The sequence below is a fragment of the Elephas maximus genome, chromosome 14 (genome assembly GCF_024166365.1).
Source record: "Elephas maximus indicus isolate mEleMax1 chromosome 14, mEleMax1 primary haplotype, whole genome shotgun sequence".
Lineage (NCBI taxonomy): Eukaryota > Metazoa > Chordata > Mammalia > Proboscidea > Elephantidae > Elephas > Elephas maximus.
This window is the reverse complement of record NC_064832.1, coordinates 30,547,864-30,566,438: the sequence shown is the minus strand read 5'-3', so window position 1 is coordinate 30,566,438 and position 18,575 is coordinate 30,547,864. Positions and strand designations below refer to the sequence as shown.

At 38.9% G+C, this 18,575-nt stretch overlaps 1 protein-coding gene and 1 pseudogene across 2 annotated transcripts in view; both read left to right on the top strand.

The window, feature by feature from the left end:
* The window catches only part of RB1 (RB transcriptional corepressor 1), a 208,029-nt gene that overhangs the window by 82,017 nt on the left and 107,437 nt on the right, over positions 1-18,575 (top strand). For both annotated transcript variants that reach the window (XM_049853103.1, XM_049853102.1), the window contains exons 10-11: positions 556-665; positions 1,566-1,643. In XM_049853103.1, coding sequence (XP_049709060.1) covers positions 556-665; positions 1,566-1,643 — 188 coding nt within the window. The remainder of the gene's footprint in view (positions 1-555; positions 666-1,565; positions 1,644-18,575) is intronic.
* On the top strand, positions 1,661-18,545 carry LOC126058150 (40S ribosomal protein S18-like; annotated as a pseudogene).

The window sequence follows — 18,575 nt, the reverse complement described above, 5'->3', positions numbered from 1 at the left end:
TACAGATTGTAGCAATTCAAAAAGTGTCCAAGATTAGGAACAAATCATACAAGTGTGTTAATTGGCTAATTAATGGAGCTAATTCTCTTGCCCAGGATACTTAGCTGAAGGAAGCTGGAAGGAACCAAAGGGTTTAGAAAAGATTGGCTGAATATATAATCAACAGAATTTGTTATAATGTTTGAAAAATGATTTATTGTATATTGATAAGTATACTAGAAGTTATTAAAAGCGAGGTCTATACGGTTCGTTTTTGAGTATCTTGACAACTGAGTGATTATAATACCTATTTCAAACTTAAATACTATTTTGTGGCATTAGTGATCTTTGTCTACATAAAATTCTAATAAATGTGTTACGTGGCATAAAATGGACTAAAAACTGTATTTGAAAAAAAAACTGTTTTCTATACTTTTGGATAGGCCTTATTTATACTGCTTGTGAACTCTGTATATTATAAAATTTTACAAAAATTTTTAAATTAAACCTGTGCTTCTGTGTGCTGAGAGATATAATGACACAAAAAGGATAATTCCAGTATTTTTTTCTTTTGAGGTTGAAAGTCTCTCTAAACAATATGAAGAAATTTACCGTAAAAATAAAGACCTAGATGCAAGATTATTTTTGGATCATGACAAAACTCTTCAGGCTGATCCTATAGACAGGTATTGTACATGGTATATCTCTGTTGTAAACTTTTGGTGTAGGTAGGTTTTTATATAGATAGGTTAAATAGACTTTAATTAAACTTGGTGAACTTTAAATATCGCTCATAATAAATAATGCTTTTATATGAAATTATATGCTTAGAATACTGTTAAGCAAAGATTAACAGTATTCTAAGCATATAATTTATTAACAAATAGGGAATTTGAATTGTTCTCTATAGCAATTATCTTTTTTCTCAGTTATCTGAATATGATTTGTAAAACGCTCACCCAAAGAAAATTGCTGAAGTAGTTTACTCAAGCAGTGGTCTGTGTTTTTCCTCCACCCTTTTATCTTTTATTGCTTGCCTCATTTATCTTTTTTTAAGTTAATACAACAGTATTTTCTCTTGAATTGTCATGTAGAATCCTTAAATAGGAATGATTAAGAGTAATTATAAAAAAATATTTTAAATAAGTAAAGTTAACTTTATGTCTTTAGTATGAGATTTGTTAATATGTAATTGAAAATACATGTAATTTGGAAACTAAACACAAGTAAAATGTGACTAATTTTATTTAATTGGTAATACATTTTTGGAAGGCATGATGCATTAAAAAATTTGAGCTTTGATATATTTTAATACTGAACAACTTGGATATTAATAGAATTCTTAAAGATTGATGTACCTGTTTGTCATAACCTAGTGAGAAGAAACCCACACTTGAAAACAGTGATGAAAAATAAAATTTATTCATTTAAGCAGCTTTTGGGTCATCTATTTTCTGTCACTTCTATTATTGGATTACCATTTTTATGATGTTATGAGGCAATAGAAGGTATTATATTGTTTTTTTCACTCATAAAACACAAATTGTAAATTTTCGATATTAATGACTTTGCTGAACGTTATTTAGCTTTGAAACACAGAGAACACCACGAAAAAGTAACCCTGATGAAGAGGTGAATATGATTCCTCCGCAGACTCCAGTTAGGTATGATTTTTTCTGTTTTTGTTTTTCATTATAATTATTTATTCAGTGCTTTAGGTTTGTTCGTTTGTTTCATTAAATATTCATGCATACATGCAACAAACATATATTATGTGCTCTTTGTGTGTCAGGTATTAGTTGCTGAGAATGCTATTAGATCTAGTTCTGTCTGTCCTTAAGGAACATAACTGTAACTTGTCAGATTCCCGAAGGACAAGAATCAGGATCACCCTAAAGCTGGTTCCTGTGAGGTGGACGTCAGACTTAGCTCCACTCTCCAACTTCTTCACCATTTCTAATATCAGCTGTTCCCCCCATGGCACTCTGTACTTCTCTGCTGGGTTTGATAATTCTCTGCAGAGGCCACACAGAACTCACAGACGACACTCACAGTTATATAGTTTATTAGGAAAGGAACAGGATACAGCTCAGGAAGCAGGATGTAGCTTGTCAATCAGGACAGCTTTCAACCAAGACAGCTCTCTCAGCTGCTTTCAGCCAGGCATGCAAACAGGCCTCTCTTCTTGGCTGTACACATGCCCTTCTTGGCCATGTATAGCTCTCTGCCTTTGGCTACCACCATGCTGCCCAGGAGGCCTGCATAGCTCCTGAGGCTTCTGCTCTGCCTCTGGGCCCTGCTGGTCATTGCCTTACTAATGGGAAGATTCCTGCAGAGGATCGCCCAAGCTGGTGCTGCTGGTCCCTTCTAGGCCTTAGGATTACAACTCTCAGCATAACTGGGACATCTCATGCAGCCATAGGCAGGCCAGCTCGGCCCCCACACTGCTGCTTGCTCTGCTAGGGCATTTGCCTACATGGGCCTGGACTGCAGCAGCTTCTCCTTTGGATTTTTTTTGAGACCTCCTGCCTGGAGGTGCCCAGCTCTGTTGGTGACCTCCTGCCTGGAGGTGCCCAGCTCTGCTCCACGGGCCAACTCACCCACCACTGCCATCTGCCAGTCTTATGGTTCCCATTGCTCATACTGCTACTGCTGTTTCTTTGTCACTTGGCTTTGTTGTCCTTGCTCCTGTTTCTCTACCACTTCTTGCTGTGTTCAGTGTTAACAACTCTCTTCTGGATCTAAGTGGGTTTCAGCACAGGGATTCTGGGTCCTAAGAATGTGCTCTGCTCCAGACTCTTCTTAATGGTAGTGAGATCTCCCCTCCACACTGTGGGGTTGGCTGCTTATGTAAGTAAACTCCTTGACAATTTCAAGGCATGGCCCTCCCAGCAGGACCACAAGCTGACAATCCCTGCAAGTCACTCAGTCCTGTTGGGTGGATTTTCAAGCCAGTACTCGCATGGCAAATTGACCAATCCCTGCAAGGTGTGTAAAATAGACCAATCACAGGGAAGACTGAGGGCCAACCAGTCACTTTTGGTAGAATTACAAATCCAAGGCCAGAAAGGCCATATATAGAGAAATCCATTGCACTGCAATAACCTAAAATGGGAATCTGTTCTATCATCATTTACTCTGCATACAGCCTGCAAGGATTAGAAACATTTTTTTAAGTCCTTTTCCTCACTTACTTTCCACATCTAATTTGTTACCAAGTCTTGCTGAATCTACCTCCAACGTATTTCTTGAATTCACTGTTGTGCTCCATTTCTACTCCTACTACCCTTGTTCAAGACATTTATCATTCTTTCAGATTTTTTGCAGTAGCCTATTAACTAATCTTGTGTTTTGGCTCTCATCGCTGATCCTATCTTCCCACCACCAAATCCATTCTTTACAGAGCCCATGGAATAATATTCTGGAAATGTAAATCTGATCATTTTCACCCTGTTGTTTAAAACTCTCTGATTGCTTACTATTATAATTGGAATACAATGAAAATTTCTTAACAATGGGTGTAAGTCCTTACATGACCTGGCTTCTGTTGCCTCTCCAGTCGCATCTTGTTTTGTCTTGCTCATTATGTGTTAGCCACATTGGCTTTCTTTAAGTTTCTTGAGCTTTCCACACTCTTTTGTACTTGAGGAACTTCACAGTTGCTATTCCCACTTCTTCAAACTCTTCCCTCTTTTCTTTCCGTGGATTACTCACTCCTACTCTTCCTTTAGGTTCAGCGCAAATACTGCGTTTTCTAAAAGATTTATTCCTCTTGGAAATATTTACTTTATTCTTCTTCCTCATAGCATTCTCTTCTATTCCTTCACAGCATGTATCACAACTTATAATTATAAATTTATTTGTGTGTTTGCTTGTTTTTTTTTTTTTTTTTACCAATACTCACAATAACCTTTATGTTTAATACCACATGGAACTTGACTTTTTTTCAATAACAATTTTTTTTAGTAATTAGGGCCTAGTACTTGGTACCCCACTGTCTGTCAGTTTGTTTTACTATGGTGGCTTGTGTGTTGCTGTGAAGCTGGAAGCTATGCCACTGATATTCAAATATCAGCAGGGTCATCTATAGTGGACAGGTTACAGCTGACCTTTCAGACTAAGACAGACTAGGAAGAAGGACCTGGTAGTCTACTTCTAAAAACATCTGCCAGTGAAAACCTTATGAATAACAGTGGAACATTGATGTAGTGCTGGAAGATGAGCCCCCCAGGCTGGAAGGCACTCAAAAGGCAACTGGGGAAGAGCTGCCTCCTCAAAGTAGAGTCAACCTTAATGACATGGATGGAGTCAAGCTTTCAGGACCTTCATTTGCTGATGTGACGTGACTCAAAATGAGAAGAAACAGCTGCAAACATCCATTAATAATCAGAATGTGGAATGGATGAAGTATGAATCTAGGAAAATTGGAAATAGTCAAAAATGAAATGGAATGCGTAAACATCAAAATCCTAGGCATTGGTAAGCTGAAATAGACTGGTATTGGCTATTTTGAATTTGACAGTCATATGGTCTACAATGCTGAGAATGACAAAGAGGAATGGTGTTACATTCATTGTCAAAAAGAAAGTTTCAAGATCTATCCTGAAGTACAACACTGTCAGTGTTAGGATAATGTCCATATGCCTACAAGGACAACCAGTTAATATGACTGTTATTCAAATTTATGCACCAACCACTAAAGCCAAAGATGAAGAAATTGCAATTTTTTACCAGATTCTGCAGTCTGAAATTGATCAGACATGTAATCAAGATGTACTGATAATTACTAGTGATTGGAATGGGAAAGTTGGAAATGAAGAAGAATCAGTAGTTGGAAAATATGATGTTAGTGATAGAAATGACACTGGAGATTGCATGATAGATTTTGCGAGACCAGTGACTTCTTCATTGCAAATACCTTTTTTCATCAACATAAATGGTGACTATACACATGAACCTCGCCAGATGGGAAACACAGGAATTGAGTCAACTACATCTGTGGAATGAGATGATGGAAAAGCTCAATATCGTCAGTCAGAGCAAGGCCAAGGGCTGATTGTAGAATAGACCATCAATTGCTCCTATGCAAGTTGAAGTTGAAACTGAAGAAAATTAAAACAAGTCCACAAGAGCCAAAGTACAACCTTGAGTATATCCCACCTGAATTTAGAGATCATTTTAAGAATAGATTTGACACATTGAATACTAATGACCGAAGATCAGACGAGTTGTGGAATGACATCAAGGACATCATGTGTGGAGAAAGCAAGAGGTCATTAAAAAAGACAGGAAAGAAAGAAAAGAGCAAAATGGATGTCAGAAGAGACTCTGAAACTTGCTCTTGAACGATGAGTAGCTAAAGTGGAAAGAAGAAATTATGAAGTAAAACAGATGAACAAAAGATTTCAAAGGGTTGCTTGAGAAGACAGAGTAAAGTGAAAGAGAAAAAGACCCTAAACGAGATGGATTGACTCAGCGTCTGTAACAATGAGCTCAAATGTAGCAACAATTGTGAGGATTGCACAGGACTAGGCAGTGTTTGGTTCTGTTGTACATATGGTCACTATGAATCAGAATTGACTTGAAGGCACCTAACAATAACAACAACGAATGGGTCTTTGTCAGGGAGCCTGGCACATTAGAAAGTGGGTACAGCATGTGCAAAGACACAGAAGTAGGAAACAACATGGTGTATCTGGAGAACCATTAACAAGACTGTGTTGATTGACTCTAAAATGGGAAGATGAAATTACAGGAGAGGAGGATGGTGGTATTAGATAATGAGGGACCTTATATGCCATAATCACAAGTTTGGACTTTAGCTTGAGCATGATATAGTGTGTGCTACAAATGAGTATTAAGCAGGGCTAAGGAAAAAAAGCAGGTATGATTGTTGAAAGTTTACATGCTCGTAGTTTGTGAAGGAGTGAATTAAGGAAGACAAGGTAAGAAATAAGAAGAGGTAATCTTTCATAGTGGTTTTTAACTGGGAGCACAAATTAAAATTACCTAGGGAGTTTGTTCAAAGTGTATGTTACTAGACCCTACTACCACAGGTACAGTGAGTCAAAGTCTTTGGACTGGAGTGATGTCATGCAAAATGGTAGAGTAGGAAGCTCTAGAGTTTGATCATTCCACCAAAACAACAACTGAACCAGAAAAAGCAGTCGAACCCCACTATTTTGGAATATTAGAACCTGATCAGACACTTAAACCAAACAAGTGAATGCCAGATGAAGGGAAAGTCTGCTAATCTTCTGTATGTGAGCCATGTGTGCCAACTGGCTACAGTCACCCCTTCCCATTCCTCAGCCCTACTACAATGGTGGGGATGGCTGCCTGTCCTCACAGAACGGCTGACTTGTGCCAGGGGACCTTGTTCTCCAAGGATTTGGGGCTGCACAGTTTGCACAGTTGGGTTGGTCAGGCTGTGCACTGAGAGAAGAGTGCAGATGATTGTGGTGGTTTCAACCCTTTTGTAATAGTGCTTCTTCCCAGTTTAAAGGGCCAGCATGCCTTTTTTCCTTTTTTTTTTTTTTTCTGTGTGTGTGTATGTGAAATCTGTTAGGTCACTGACTGCAGAGATAACAGAGCTCAAATATATACTTGGTAAAATAGATTGAAAAAAGTTGCCAGACAGTTGACTGTAGCCTTCATTAAGTAACAACAGCTATCTTTGAGGAGTGGGAGAATCAAATATTTTCTGTCCCTTATTTTTTGTTTTTTCCCTGAAGTACAAGGAAATTTCTTTCAAAACACTAGCTGGACACAAGCTGTGGAGCCAAGTCCTTGGTGTCCATGCATGTCTTGGAGGGCAGTTTTTATAAGAGTAGTTAAGGCAGGCTGCTGAGCAGATGAACTATTATAGTCTTTAAGAATTAAAAAAAATTGCAGTCCTTGGGGAAGTAGAAGAATATGAGTTCCAGAGTTACCACATTATGATTCAAATGTCCTAGTTTCAACAACAAAAAAAAATCACAAGGCATACAAAGAAATAGACAATGATAGCCCAATCAAAATAATAAAACAAAGTGACGGAAACGGTCCATAAGAAATCCTGGATATTGGACAGACTAAAAGACTTAAAACAACAATATTAAATATGCTCAAAGTCTAAAGGAAAGCACAGACAATGAACTACAGAACCTCAGGAAAACAATATGGGTAAAGAATGAGAATTTCACCAAAAAGATAATACTATAAAAAAGAGCCAAACAGAATTATTGGAGCTAAAAAATACAGTATCTGAAATGACAAATTCAATGGGGGGACTCAACAGCAGATTTGAACTAGTGGAAGGAAAAATCAGTGAACTAGAGAATAAAGTAGTTGATAAAATTATTGCATCTGAAGAGCAAAAAGAGAAAAGATTAAAGAAAACTGAGCAAAGCCTAACAGAATTACAGGACACCATCAAGAGAACCAGCATATGCATCATAAGAATTCCAGAATAAGAGAGAAAGGGGCTGTTTTATATATATATATATATATATATTTGAAGAAACAATGGCAGAAAACTTTCCAGATTTGACAAAGAGCAAGAATCTGCAAATCCAGGAAGCTCAATAACTGAAAGTTGGATAAACTCAAAGAGTTCCACACTGAGAAATGTCATAATAAGATCTCAAAAATCAAATATAAAAAGAATCCTGAAAGAAGCAAGTTGTCACATAGAAGGGATCCTCAATAAGGTAAGTGCCAGTTTCTTCTCAGAAACCCTGGAGGCCAGAAGTACTGAAAGAAAAGAACTGCCTACCAAGAATTCCATATCCAGCAAAACTGTCCTTTAAGAATGAAGATGAGCACTTCCTTCCACCAGAGGCCTACAGGCCACCACTGCTGCCACCACCATGTCTCTAGTGATCCCTGAGAAGTTCCAGCACATTTTGTGAGTACTCAACACTCACATTGATGGGTGGCGGAAAATAGCCTTTGCCATCACTGCTCATGTGGAGTTGAGGAAAGCAGACATTGACTTCACCAGAAGGGCAAGAAAGCTCACTGAGGATGAGGTGGAATGTGTAATCACCATTAATGCAGAATCCACTCCAGTACAAGATTCCAGACTGGTTCTTGAACAGAGAAAGATGTGAAAGATGGAAAATATACTCAGGTCCTGGCCAATAGTCTGGACAACAAGCTCCATGAAGACCTGGAGTGGCTGAAGAAGATTTGGGCCCACAGAGGGCTGCATCACTTCTGGGGCCTTCGTGTTCGATGCCAGCATACCACAACTACAGGCTGCTTCAGTCGTACTGTGGGTGTGTCCAAGAAAAAAAAAGTCTATAGGTCTTGCTACTAATAAATAGTTTATTAACCTTCAAAAAAAAAAAGAATGAGGATGAAATTAAAACATTCCCAGAGAAACAAAAAGTGAGGGAGCTTGTTATGGCCAGACCTGCCCTACGAGAAATGCTAAATAGCAGCTCAAAGTTTTACAAAGAAAAAAATAGATCTCTGGTAAAGGTAATTTCCTGGCAAATGTAAGGATGCATTTTACGGTATTTTTGGTTTGTAACTCTAGTTGTTATGGCTTAGGTAATTTAAAATGACAAATGCATAAAAAAGAATTCTAAATTTGTTTTATTATGCTAGTATATAAAGACATACAGTGAAACCTGTGAGAGCCTCAACTTGATAGGACTGCCTTGTTTTTCCGAGTCTTGCAAGTTTTCCGCCTTTGACAGGTTACAGTCTTGCCACTTTTCTATTACTCATTTTAGTGGAAAATATTTGAGTTTTCCTTCTCTGACAAGTTTCCATCTTACATAGGTTCTGGCTTTCACAGGTTTTACTGTATTTTGTGATAACGGTATAACCTGGTGGAGGAGGAGTATATACGGATAGAGTTTTTTATGTTACTGAAGTTAAATTAGCATCAATTTAAACTAGGTTATTATAATCTTAAATGTAATCCCCATGGTAACCACAAAAAAAATCCAAGAAATATGCATAAAAGGAAATGAAAAGTGTGTCAAAATGATTCACTACAAAAAATCAACTAAACACAAAAGAAGGGAATATTGGAGGAATCGAGGAACAAAAATGTATAAGACACAAAAAAAGCAGAAGCAAGCCCTTCTTTATTGGGAAGTTCTTCAATCAATATGCAGAGAATGGTAGACTGGATTAAAAAAACATGATCCAAGTATATGCTGCCTGTAAGAGACACATCTTAGGTCCAAGGACACAAGTATGTTGAAATGGTGGTAAAATATTCCATGCAAATAGTAACCAAAATAGAGCTGAGGTGGTGATTTTAATATCAGACAAAATAGACTTTAAGTCAGAATCTGTAACAAGAGACAAAGAAGGGCATTATATAATGATAAAGGAGTCAGTTCCTCAGGAAAATATAACAGTTGCAAATATACATGACCTATAGGGTCGCTATGAGTCAGAATTGACTTGATGGCACTGGGTTTGGTTTTTTTGGCTTAATATCAAAGCCTCAAAATATATGAAGCAAACACTGACAAAATTAAAAGGAGAAATAGTTCTACAATAATGGTTGAAGGCTCCAAAACACCACTTTCAATAATGAATAGAACACTTAGACAGAAAATCAGGAATATAGAGGAGGTGAACAACACTATAAACCAACTAGTTCTAGCAGACATATATTGAACTCTTGAATCAATATCAGCATTATACCTGTTCTCCAGTGCACATGGTCTTTCTCCAGGATAGATCATATGCTAGGTCACAAAACAAATCTCAATAAATTTAAAAAGATTGAAGTCATACAAAGTATCTTTTCTGACCACAGTGAAATAACATTACAGATCAATAACAGAAGGAAAACTGAAAATTACACAAATATGTGAAAATTAAACAACACATTATTAAATAACCAATACATCAGGAAGAAATGAAGAGGAATCAGAAAATATTTAGAGTTGAATAAAAATGAAAGTACAACATCCCAATAGAGGAAAATTCGTAGCTGTTAATGTCTACATTAATAACCCTTTCATGACCCATAGAACAAATAAAGACCACGTACTTTTTCCACCTCTGGGGGTTTATTGGGAAGCTACTTTTCCAGAGACAGTATGTGCTGCATGTAGGCAGAGACCTGCATAACAGTTTCAAATGGAAAAAATGTGTGTGTGCTGCAAATTACTATTTTTACAGAGTATTGTATGAGGCGGTACTGAACTAGTGTTTTTGGTATGAAAAATATGGACTTTTATAAAAAGTTATTTGGGACACATATGTTCCATTGGACTCTGGAGGCTAGAATTAGTGAGACACATAGTACCTACGAAAAATTCAAACACACTCAATGATTCAGTATGGTATCAACAAAAATTCAAAACAAAATAATTGGGTCTTTAGAAAAAGGAAAGATCTCAAACCAATAACCTACCTTTACAACTTGAGGAACTATAAAAAGAAGAGAAAAATAAAACAAAATTTAGCAGGAAGGAAGTATCAGAGCAGAGATATATGAAATAGAAAAACAACAAAGAATCAATGAAACCAGAATTTGGTACTTTGAAAAGACTAATAAAATCGACAAACCTTTAGCTAGACTGGCAAAGAAAAAAAGAGAGATGCAAATAACTAAGGTCTGAAATGAAAGTAAGGACATTTCTGTTGATCCTGTGGAAATAAAATGGATTATAAGGAATAATTGTATGCCAACAAATAAGATACCTAAATGAAATGGACAAATTCTTAAAAACACTACCTAAATTAACTTAAGAAGAAATAGGAAATCTCAGGAACCTGAAGTCAAAAACCTCCCATCAAAGAAAAGCCCCAGACCAGATGGCTTCATTGGGGGAATTCTGCTAAAGTAGAATTGATACCAGTCCTTTTCCAAAGCTTCCAAAAAATGGAAGAAGAGGGAACACTTTCTAACTTATTCTATGATGGTAGCATTACTCTGATATGGAAGCCAGACAAAGGCACCACAAGAAAATGACAGATCAATGTCCCTTATGAATATAGATGCAAAAATCTTCAAGAAAGTAGTAGCAAACTGTATCCAACAGCATATTAAAAGGATTATATACCACGACTAAGTGGAATTTATTCCAGGAATGCAAGAAGGTTCAACATAAGAAAATCAATGTAATACACCACATTAATAGAAGGAAAGAAAAGAGCCACATTATCATCTCAGTTGATGCAGAAAAGGCATTTGACAAAATTCAGCACTCTTTTATGATAAAAACACTTAACAAACTAGGAATAGGAGGAAAATTCATCAACATGAAAATGGGCAGTTATAAAAAACCCACAGCAAACAACATACTCATTGGATAAAGACTGAAAAGCTTTTCATCTAAGCTTAGGAACAAGACAAAGATGCCCACTTTCCCCTCTGCTTTCTAACACTGTACTGAAGTTCTAGCCAGAGTGATTAGACAAGGAAAAGAAAAGGTATCCAGATTGGAAAGGAAGAAGTAAAACTATCCCTATTCACAGATAACATGATCCTATATATAGAAAATCCCAAGGAATTCACAAAAAAGCTACTGGAGCTAATCAATGAATTCAGCAAATTTGCAGGATACAAGACCAACACACAAAAATCACTGTGTTTGTGTACATTGCAATGAACAATCTGAAAAGGAAATAAAACAATTATATTTATAATACTATCAAAAACCATAAAATAACCAGAAATAAATTTAACCAAGAAAGTGAAAAACTTGTACACTGAAAACTGTAAATGTTACTGAAAGAAATTAAAGGAGACTTAAATAAACGGAAAAATATCTGGTGTTCATGGATTGGAAGACTTAATATTGTGAAGATGTCAATACTACCCAAACAATATACAGATTCATTGAACTCCCCATCACATTTTAACATTTTTTTTTCAGAAATGGGAAAAATCAATTCTCAAATTCATGTGGAATTGCAAACGATGGGAGTAGCCAAAACAAGTCTTGAAAAAGAAGACCGAAGTAGGAGTACTCATATTTCCCTATTTAAAAATGTGCTATTACTGTAAAACTAAGGTAATCAAAATAGAATAGAAAATTTGAAAATAAAGTCATGTCTTAGGCTGGGCTCTCTAGAGAAGCAAAACCAGTTAAACATATGAATATATTTATACAGAGGGGTCTATATCCAGAAAATGTATTATAGTTGAGGCTCAGGAATGCTCAGTGATACAGTTCTTTCATCAAGACAGCCTTTTCTCACCCATGCTCACAGGCATGCTTCTTCCTGGCCCTAGGCCTCTCCCCACAGGCACTCAGCTTTCTCCATGGATTGGGAAGCCCACTCACTGTTGCTGTCTCCTGCTGCTGGGTCTCTGCTGTTGGGTCTCTCCGGCCACCACTTGTCACTGTTTTCAGGGTTACATCTTGTTCTCTCTTTGTCTCTTTCTTTTGGTCTCCTGCTTCCAGGAGATTCAAAGGACATACTCTCTGCTCCCGGCTGCACTTCCTTGGTGGTGGTAGGATCCTCCTCTCTGCTCTGGAATTGGCTGTCTTTTAAGACAAAATTGATCAGTCCCCTCTGTGGGCCACAAATTCCCTATCACACAGTCCCACCCAATCACCTGGGTGGGAGATACAAGACCATGGCTAGAAAAGCCACACAAAAGTAATCAGGGGCACCACAGGCCACCATCTGGCTTTTCTAGCCATGGTTCTTTCATATTTGGAGGGCAACTTCCCAATTATTTTACCAGTCCAAATAGTCATTAACAATCTTTCAACATGGTGAAAAGTCCACAGGGTGAGGCTACTCAGGTGTCAGCTGTTCAGGTCTGCTGCAGGTGTTCATTTGATCTGGTTAGGTTCTCCAAAAGTCATCTCATCTTCACTCTTTTCTGACCTCTGATAAAATTTAGCTGAGACCATTATTCCCTTGCTCTGAGCCTCACGAGGTATCAGCATAGCAAAACCTTAAGGGACTTTAGGTTTGGCCACTGTACTCGATTCCAGCTTTGCCTCTCCCTTAGTCTACTTGTTGCCGGGTAAAAACCCCAGGTTTTGTTTGGTGTGACTTGTTACAGCCAATAAACAAGAGGCCAAAGTGGGAGATGAGAAAGATGCCTTTATTTCCTTGTACGAGCGCAATCACGGCTGTTGCCTCTGACTACTTGCAGGCAGCTTGGGGAGGTGGGCTTTTACAGAGGGCAGACAAGGAAATGCAAATTTAATATTCAGGATTGACCTTCACGCAGGCACTCAGGACTTGGGGACAATTGTGCATTTTTTCTAGACTGGGGTTCTATTCTCTGGCGGAGTGCTTATATGTATTTTGTACTTAATGAGCTAATAGGTCACTTGAAGTGTTGAGATAGCATAAAAACCTGCTGAGGCCAGTTGAGGCCCTTTATGGCTGTCCTGTCAAGGACAATTTCTGGTCCGTTTTGTAGCTATCTTATCAAGGACAGCTTTAGAAGAATGTGTAGCCTATTTTGTTCGGTGAAGGAGGATAAACCAGAGCAGGTGTCTCATAGAAGTGCTGAGCTCTGAGGCTGCTTTTATCTCCTTGAAGTGTTGAGCTCTGAGGTGCCTGTCTTACACTCTTTCACAGTTACAGTTTTTACAATCACAATTAGCCCTGTTAACATTCAGCACTCACAGCTGAATCACATAATCCTATCAACACCTTCTCCCACCCTCTCTTCCCTAGACCCATCAGGAAAAGAGGAAACTATTTCAGTGGCAATCCTCCCTTGCCTCCTTCATTTAATGTAAGCATGCTCATGAAAGGATGTAAGCCAGCCACTTTATGCCTTTATCTCCCCCTTTTTTAGATAGCTAATGTTTAAATTGCCTGTCCCTATCAAACCAGTGGAAACCTGGCGGTGTAGTGGTTAATTGCTACGCTGCTAACCAAGAGGTCAGCAGGTCGAATCCGCCAGCCGCTCCTTGAAAACTCTATGGGGCAGTTCTACCCTGTCCTATAGGGTCACTATGAGTCGGAATTGACGGCAGTGGGTTTGGTTTAGTTACCAAACCTGTAGTCTGAGGAGACAAACATTTTCCTTGGTCTTGAAGAATCTTCTGGTTGGAACTTTGAGCATCTGCGTTCATAAGCAGTCCAGTCCAGAGCAATTCATCAGATTGCAGAAATCTGTACCAGCACAGTGTCAAGCGTCTTTCTCTTCATCTGATCAGGTTCTGGTCAGCTTATCCCTAGCTGGCCAAGCTGCATCACAATGGGTAGTTGCTTTAGGCTTGAGAGTTCACATATACCTCCCGGCACTTCAGACAGCCCCTTTACACACTCACATCCCTAGACCCCTTGGGCTAGGTCAACAGGTTCCACCGTTCCACCTGTAAACTTCAGGAGTCCAACAACTCCTTTTACTTCTGACCAGCCAGCCCTTCCTCTCACTCTCATCCCCAGCCCGCATGGACTGGGTTAACAGGTGCCAATGGATCATGTCCAAACTCAGCCCTTCTCTTCATTGCTGCACTGCCTCCACTTCAACTCATGAGTAGACCCAGGTGGTCACCACAAGCAAGCAGACCAAGCTGTCTACTTTCTAGCTCCCTTTAACTTCTAGTCTTAGAAGAGGGTTCCATCTGATGGGCACTGACTTAATCCTACCTCAGTGCATCCAACAGCAAACCACTTACTTGAAACTCAGGAAGCAAAACACTTTTTTTCTGCAGATCCTTGCTTCAAATGCAGATCTTCTGTTCTCAGCAGTTCTGGGTGGTTGCTGCATGTCTTTTCAAATGCAAATCTGGGTGGGGCTCAGGTTTTCAACTTAAGTCCCCACTCTGTACACAGGGCTGCTGTGTTCAAACCAACAGCCTGTTTCACTCAGGCAAATTCTAGTTACCCTTTTAACGTATCTAAAGTATTGGCTGAAGGCGGAGTTACATGCTCTCTATAATACCCAATATTCATTTCTAGCTCACATTTAGGTCTCCTTGGAAGCCCTGGTGGCACAATGGTTAAGAGCTATGGCTGCCAACCAAAACTTTGGCAGTTCCTATCCACCAGCCAGTCCTTGGAAACCCTATGGGGCAGTTCTGCTCTGTCCTATCACTATGAGTTGGAATCGACTCAATGGCTAGGTTTTTTTTTTAACAACATTAGGTAGGAGCAATATTCATACTATATTCAGATAAAGGCATAATCCTAAACACATAACCCTTTTAAAACATTCCAGTTTAGTCTTCTCCACAGCTTAACTGTCTTCCATTTGTATGTGTAAAGTCTTGAGCCTCTGGCTGGGTGGACCCAGAAGACCCTGGCTTATTTGGCCTGCCTTTTGCTCCAGGCCACTCCAGGAGCAGCTTTTCAGCCATTACAGGTAACAGCAACCAAAGCAACCATCCAAGAATCAAAAGTTTTACTTCCCAAGCCCTTTCATTTTTTCCTTTACAAAGTTCTATGCTTTCATGAATCTGGAGCCATTGCAAAGAATCCTGCTTCTGATGCCAACTTTAAAAACAGCTTGGAGGTGGTGTCTCACTTCTTCCAGCCTCATAACAGGGAAGGAGAACCAAGATCAACAGCCCAAGGATGATTCCCTATGAGGTAGAGGCCAGACACGCCTCCTCTCTTGGCCATGTTTACCGACTCTGACACCATCTGTCCCTCCCACAGCACACTCTACTTCTCTGCTAGGATTGATAATTCATGTCAGTGGCCACACAGAACTCACAGACCATACTCACAATTAACGGGGTTTATTAGGGAAGTAACAGGTTACAGTTTAGACTCAGGAATGCTCAAGGATAATTATCCAGACAACCTCTTTCCAGCAGTGCTCAGAGACATGCCTCTCCCTGGCCCTCAGCCTCTGCTCAGAGGTACTCAGATTTCTCTCTCCTTGGGCCAGGAAGCCTACCTCGCTATCTCCTGCTGCTGGGTCTCTTCTGCCACTACTTCTCACTATCTTCAGGGTTACAGCTTGCTGTCTCTCAGTCTCCTGCTTCTAGGAGCTTCTCAGCACAGGGATCCCAGGTCCAAAGTATGCACTCTCCAGTCCTGGCTGTTCTTCCTTGGTGGTGGTAGGATCCTCCTCTCTGCTCTGGAATTGGCTCTCTTTTAAGGCAAAACTGACCAATCCCCTTGGGAGGCCACGATTACCCTATCACATGGTCCTATCCAATCACTTGGGTGGGACTTATAAGACCATGGCTAGAAAGGCCACACAAAAATAATCAGTCCCGCTACAGGTACCAGGCCCATTCAATAGGGAAAGAATAGTCTTTTCAGTGAATGATGCTGGGACAAGTGAATCTTCACATGCAAAAGAATGAAGCTGGACTTGTACTTTGCATGAAAATTATTTGCATATATGAAAATTAGCTCAAAATAGATTAAGAATCTGAATATAAGAAGTAAAAAAAAAAATAGGAGTAATGCTTCAGGACCTAGTTTTTGACAATGGATTCTTAGATATAACAACAAAAGCACGTACAACAAAGGAAAAAATAGATAAAATAGACTCTATCAAAATTAAGAACTTTGGTTTATTAAAGAACTTTACCAAGAAAGTGAAGCGGCAACCTATAGAATGGGAGGAAATATTTGGTAACTATATATCTGATAAGGGTTTAATATCCAGAATACATAAGTAACTTATAAAACAGACAACAAAAAGAAAGCCAAAGAAAAAAATGAGTAAAGGACTTAAATAGACATTTCTCCAGAGAAGATATACAGATGACCCAGAAACATATCAAAAGATGCTCAACATCATTAGTTATTGTCGTTAGGTGCCGTTGAGTTGATTTTCAGCTCACAGTGACCCCATGTGACAGAGTAGAACTAGTCCATAGGATTGTTTAGGCTATAATTTTTATGGGAGCAGATTACCAGCCTTTCACCCATGGTGCTGCTGGGTAGGTTTGAACTGCCAACCTTTTGGTTAGCAGCCGAGCACTTAACCGTTTTGCCACCAGGGCTTCTTCACTAGTCACTAGGGAAATGCAAATCAAAACCACAAGATACTGTTTCACATCTGGTAGAACGGCTATTATCAGAAAAATGAAAACTAACAAGTGTTGGTTAAGGATGTGGAAAAATTGGAACCCTCATACATTGCTGGTGGGATTGTAAAATGGTATAGCCACTGTGGAAAAGTGGCTATTCCTCAAAAAATTAAACATAGAATTAATTACTATTTGACTCAGCAATTTCACTTAAAAGGAGAGACTCAAACAGTATTTGTACACCAGTATTCATTGCAGCATTTTTCACAGTAGCCAAAAGGTGGAAACAGCCAAGAGTCCATCAACAGATATTGGGTGAACTACGTGTGGCCCATAAACATACAGCAGAATATTATTCAATTATAAAGAGAAATGAAGTTCTGATAGGAATGAGCCTTGAAAACAGTATGTTATGTGAAATAAGTCTGACTCAAAAGGACAAATACCATAGGATTCCACTTACAGAAATCTCTAGAACAAGAAATGCGTCAACAGAATAGTTCACTGGTGGTTATCAGAGGATGGAGGGAGAGGGTTTATTTCTTAAGGGGTACTAGGTTTCTGTTTGGAGTGATAAAAATTCCTTTGGAAATGGATAGCGGTGATGGTTACAAAGCATGATGAATGTGATTAGTGTCACTGAATTGCACACTTAAGCCTGGTTGAAATAGCAAATTTTTTTGTGATATGTATTTTGCCACACACACATACACAAATCCCGGGATTGGTCTCTTACAGCGGTTCATTTGAGAGATGATGAAGATCTCAACCAAGAGAGTGGCAGTGGGAATAACAGAGAAAGAACAGGTTTATAAATATTTGATGAATTCATATTTAGAACGTTTTTCTGGAGGTATTTATGGGATATGAAGAAGATAATCTAGCAAGCAATAGAATGTAAGGATCTTACAGATTGGGGAATCATGGGGTGGTGGTGGGAGTGTTAAAAACCATCAAAATAGATGAGATTGACTGAACCTAGAAAAACCAAACCAGTTGCCATCAAGTCGATTCTGAGTCTTAAAGACTGTGCAGAATAGAACTGTGCTCAACAGGGTTTCGAGTCTGTGATCTTTTGGAAGCAGATCACCAGGCCTTTCTTCTGAGGTTCCTCTGAATAGGTTTGAACTACCAACCTTTTGGGACTCTCAGATTGCCTGGAATGAGGGTGAGAATGGGTGGCTAAGGGCCTAAGGAATGCTAGCTTTGATGGACTAGGTAAAGGAAGTTAGATTAAGGGGAATGAGAAGGTGTGGTAGGGGATCCCAGAGTGTGAAACCAAGAAAGTCAAGGAAGGGAATTTTAGGAAAGAGCTAGTCTTTCAGAGTGGCAAATGCTTCAAGGAGGTCAGGTGTGAGAATAAATAAGAAATGTCTTTTGGTTTTAGCATTTGGTCATTTGTGGCCTATAATGATTGTGGCTTGAGTAGAGAGGTGAGCATAGAAGACATAGAAGCCATGTGGCAATGTAACTGAAGATAGCAGGTTAGAGACGCTTGGCTCGTGACACTGAGCATGTTTTAAACATTCTACGGTTCCTCGCCTCATTAAACATTTCCTCAAATGTATTTTTACCCCAAAACGTTGACATTTACTGTATACCACACTTACACACACAAACACACAAAGTGAAATTATAGAATTAAAGAGATCTTAAGAGATTATCTTCATCATATGCTTGAACAATGGTGACTTTTAAAATTATCTAGAACTTTGA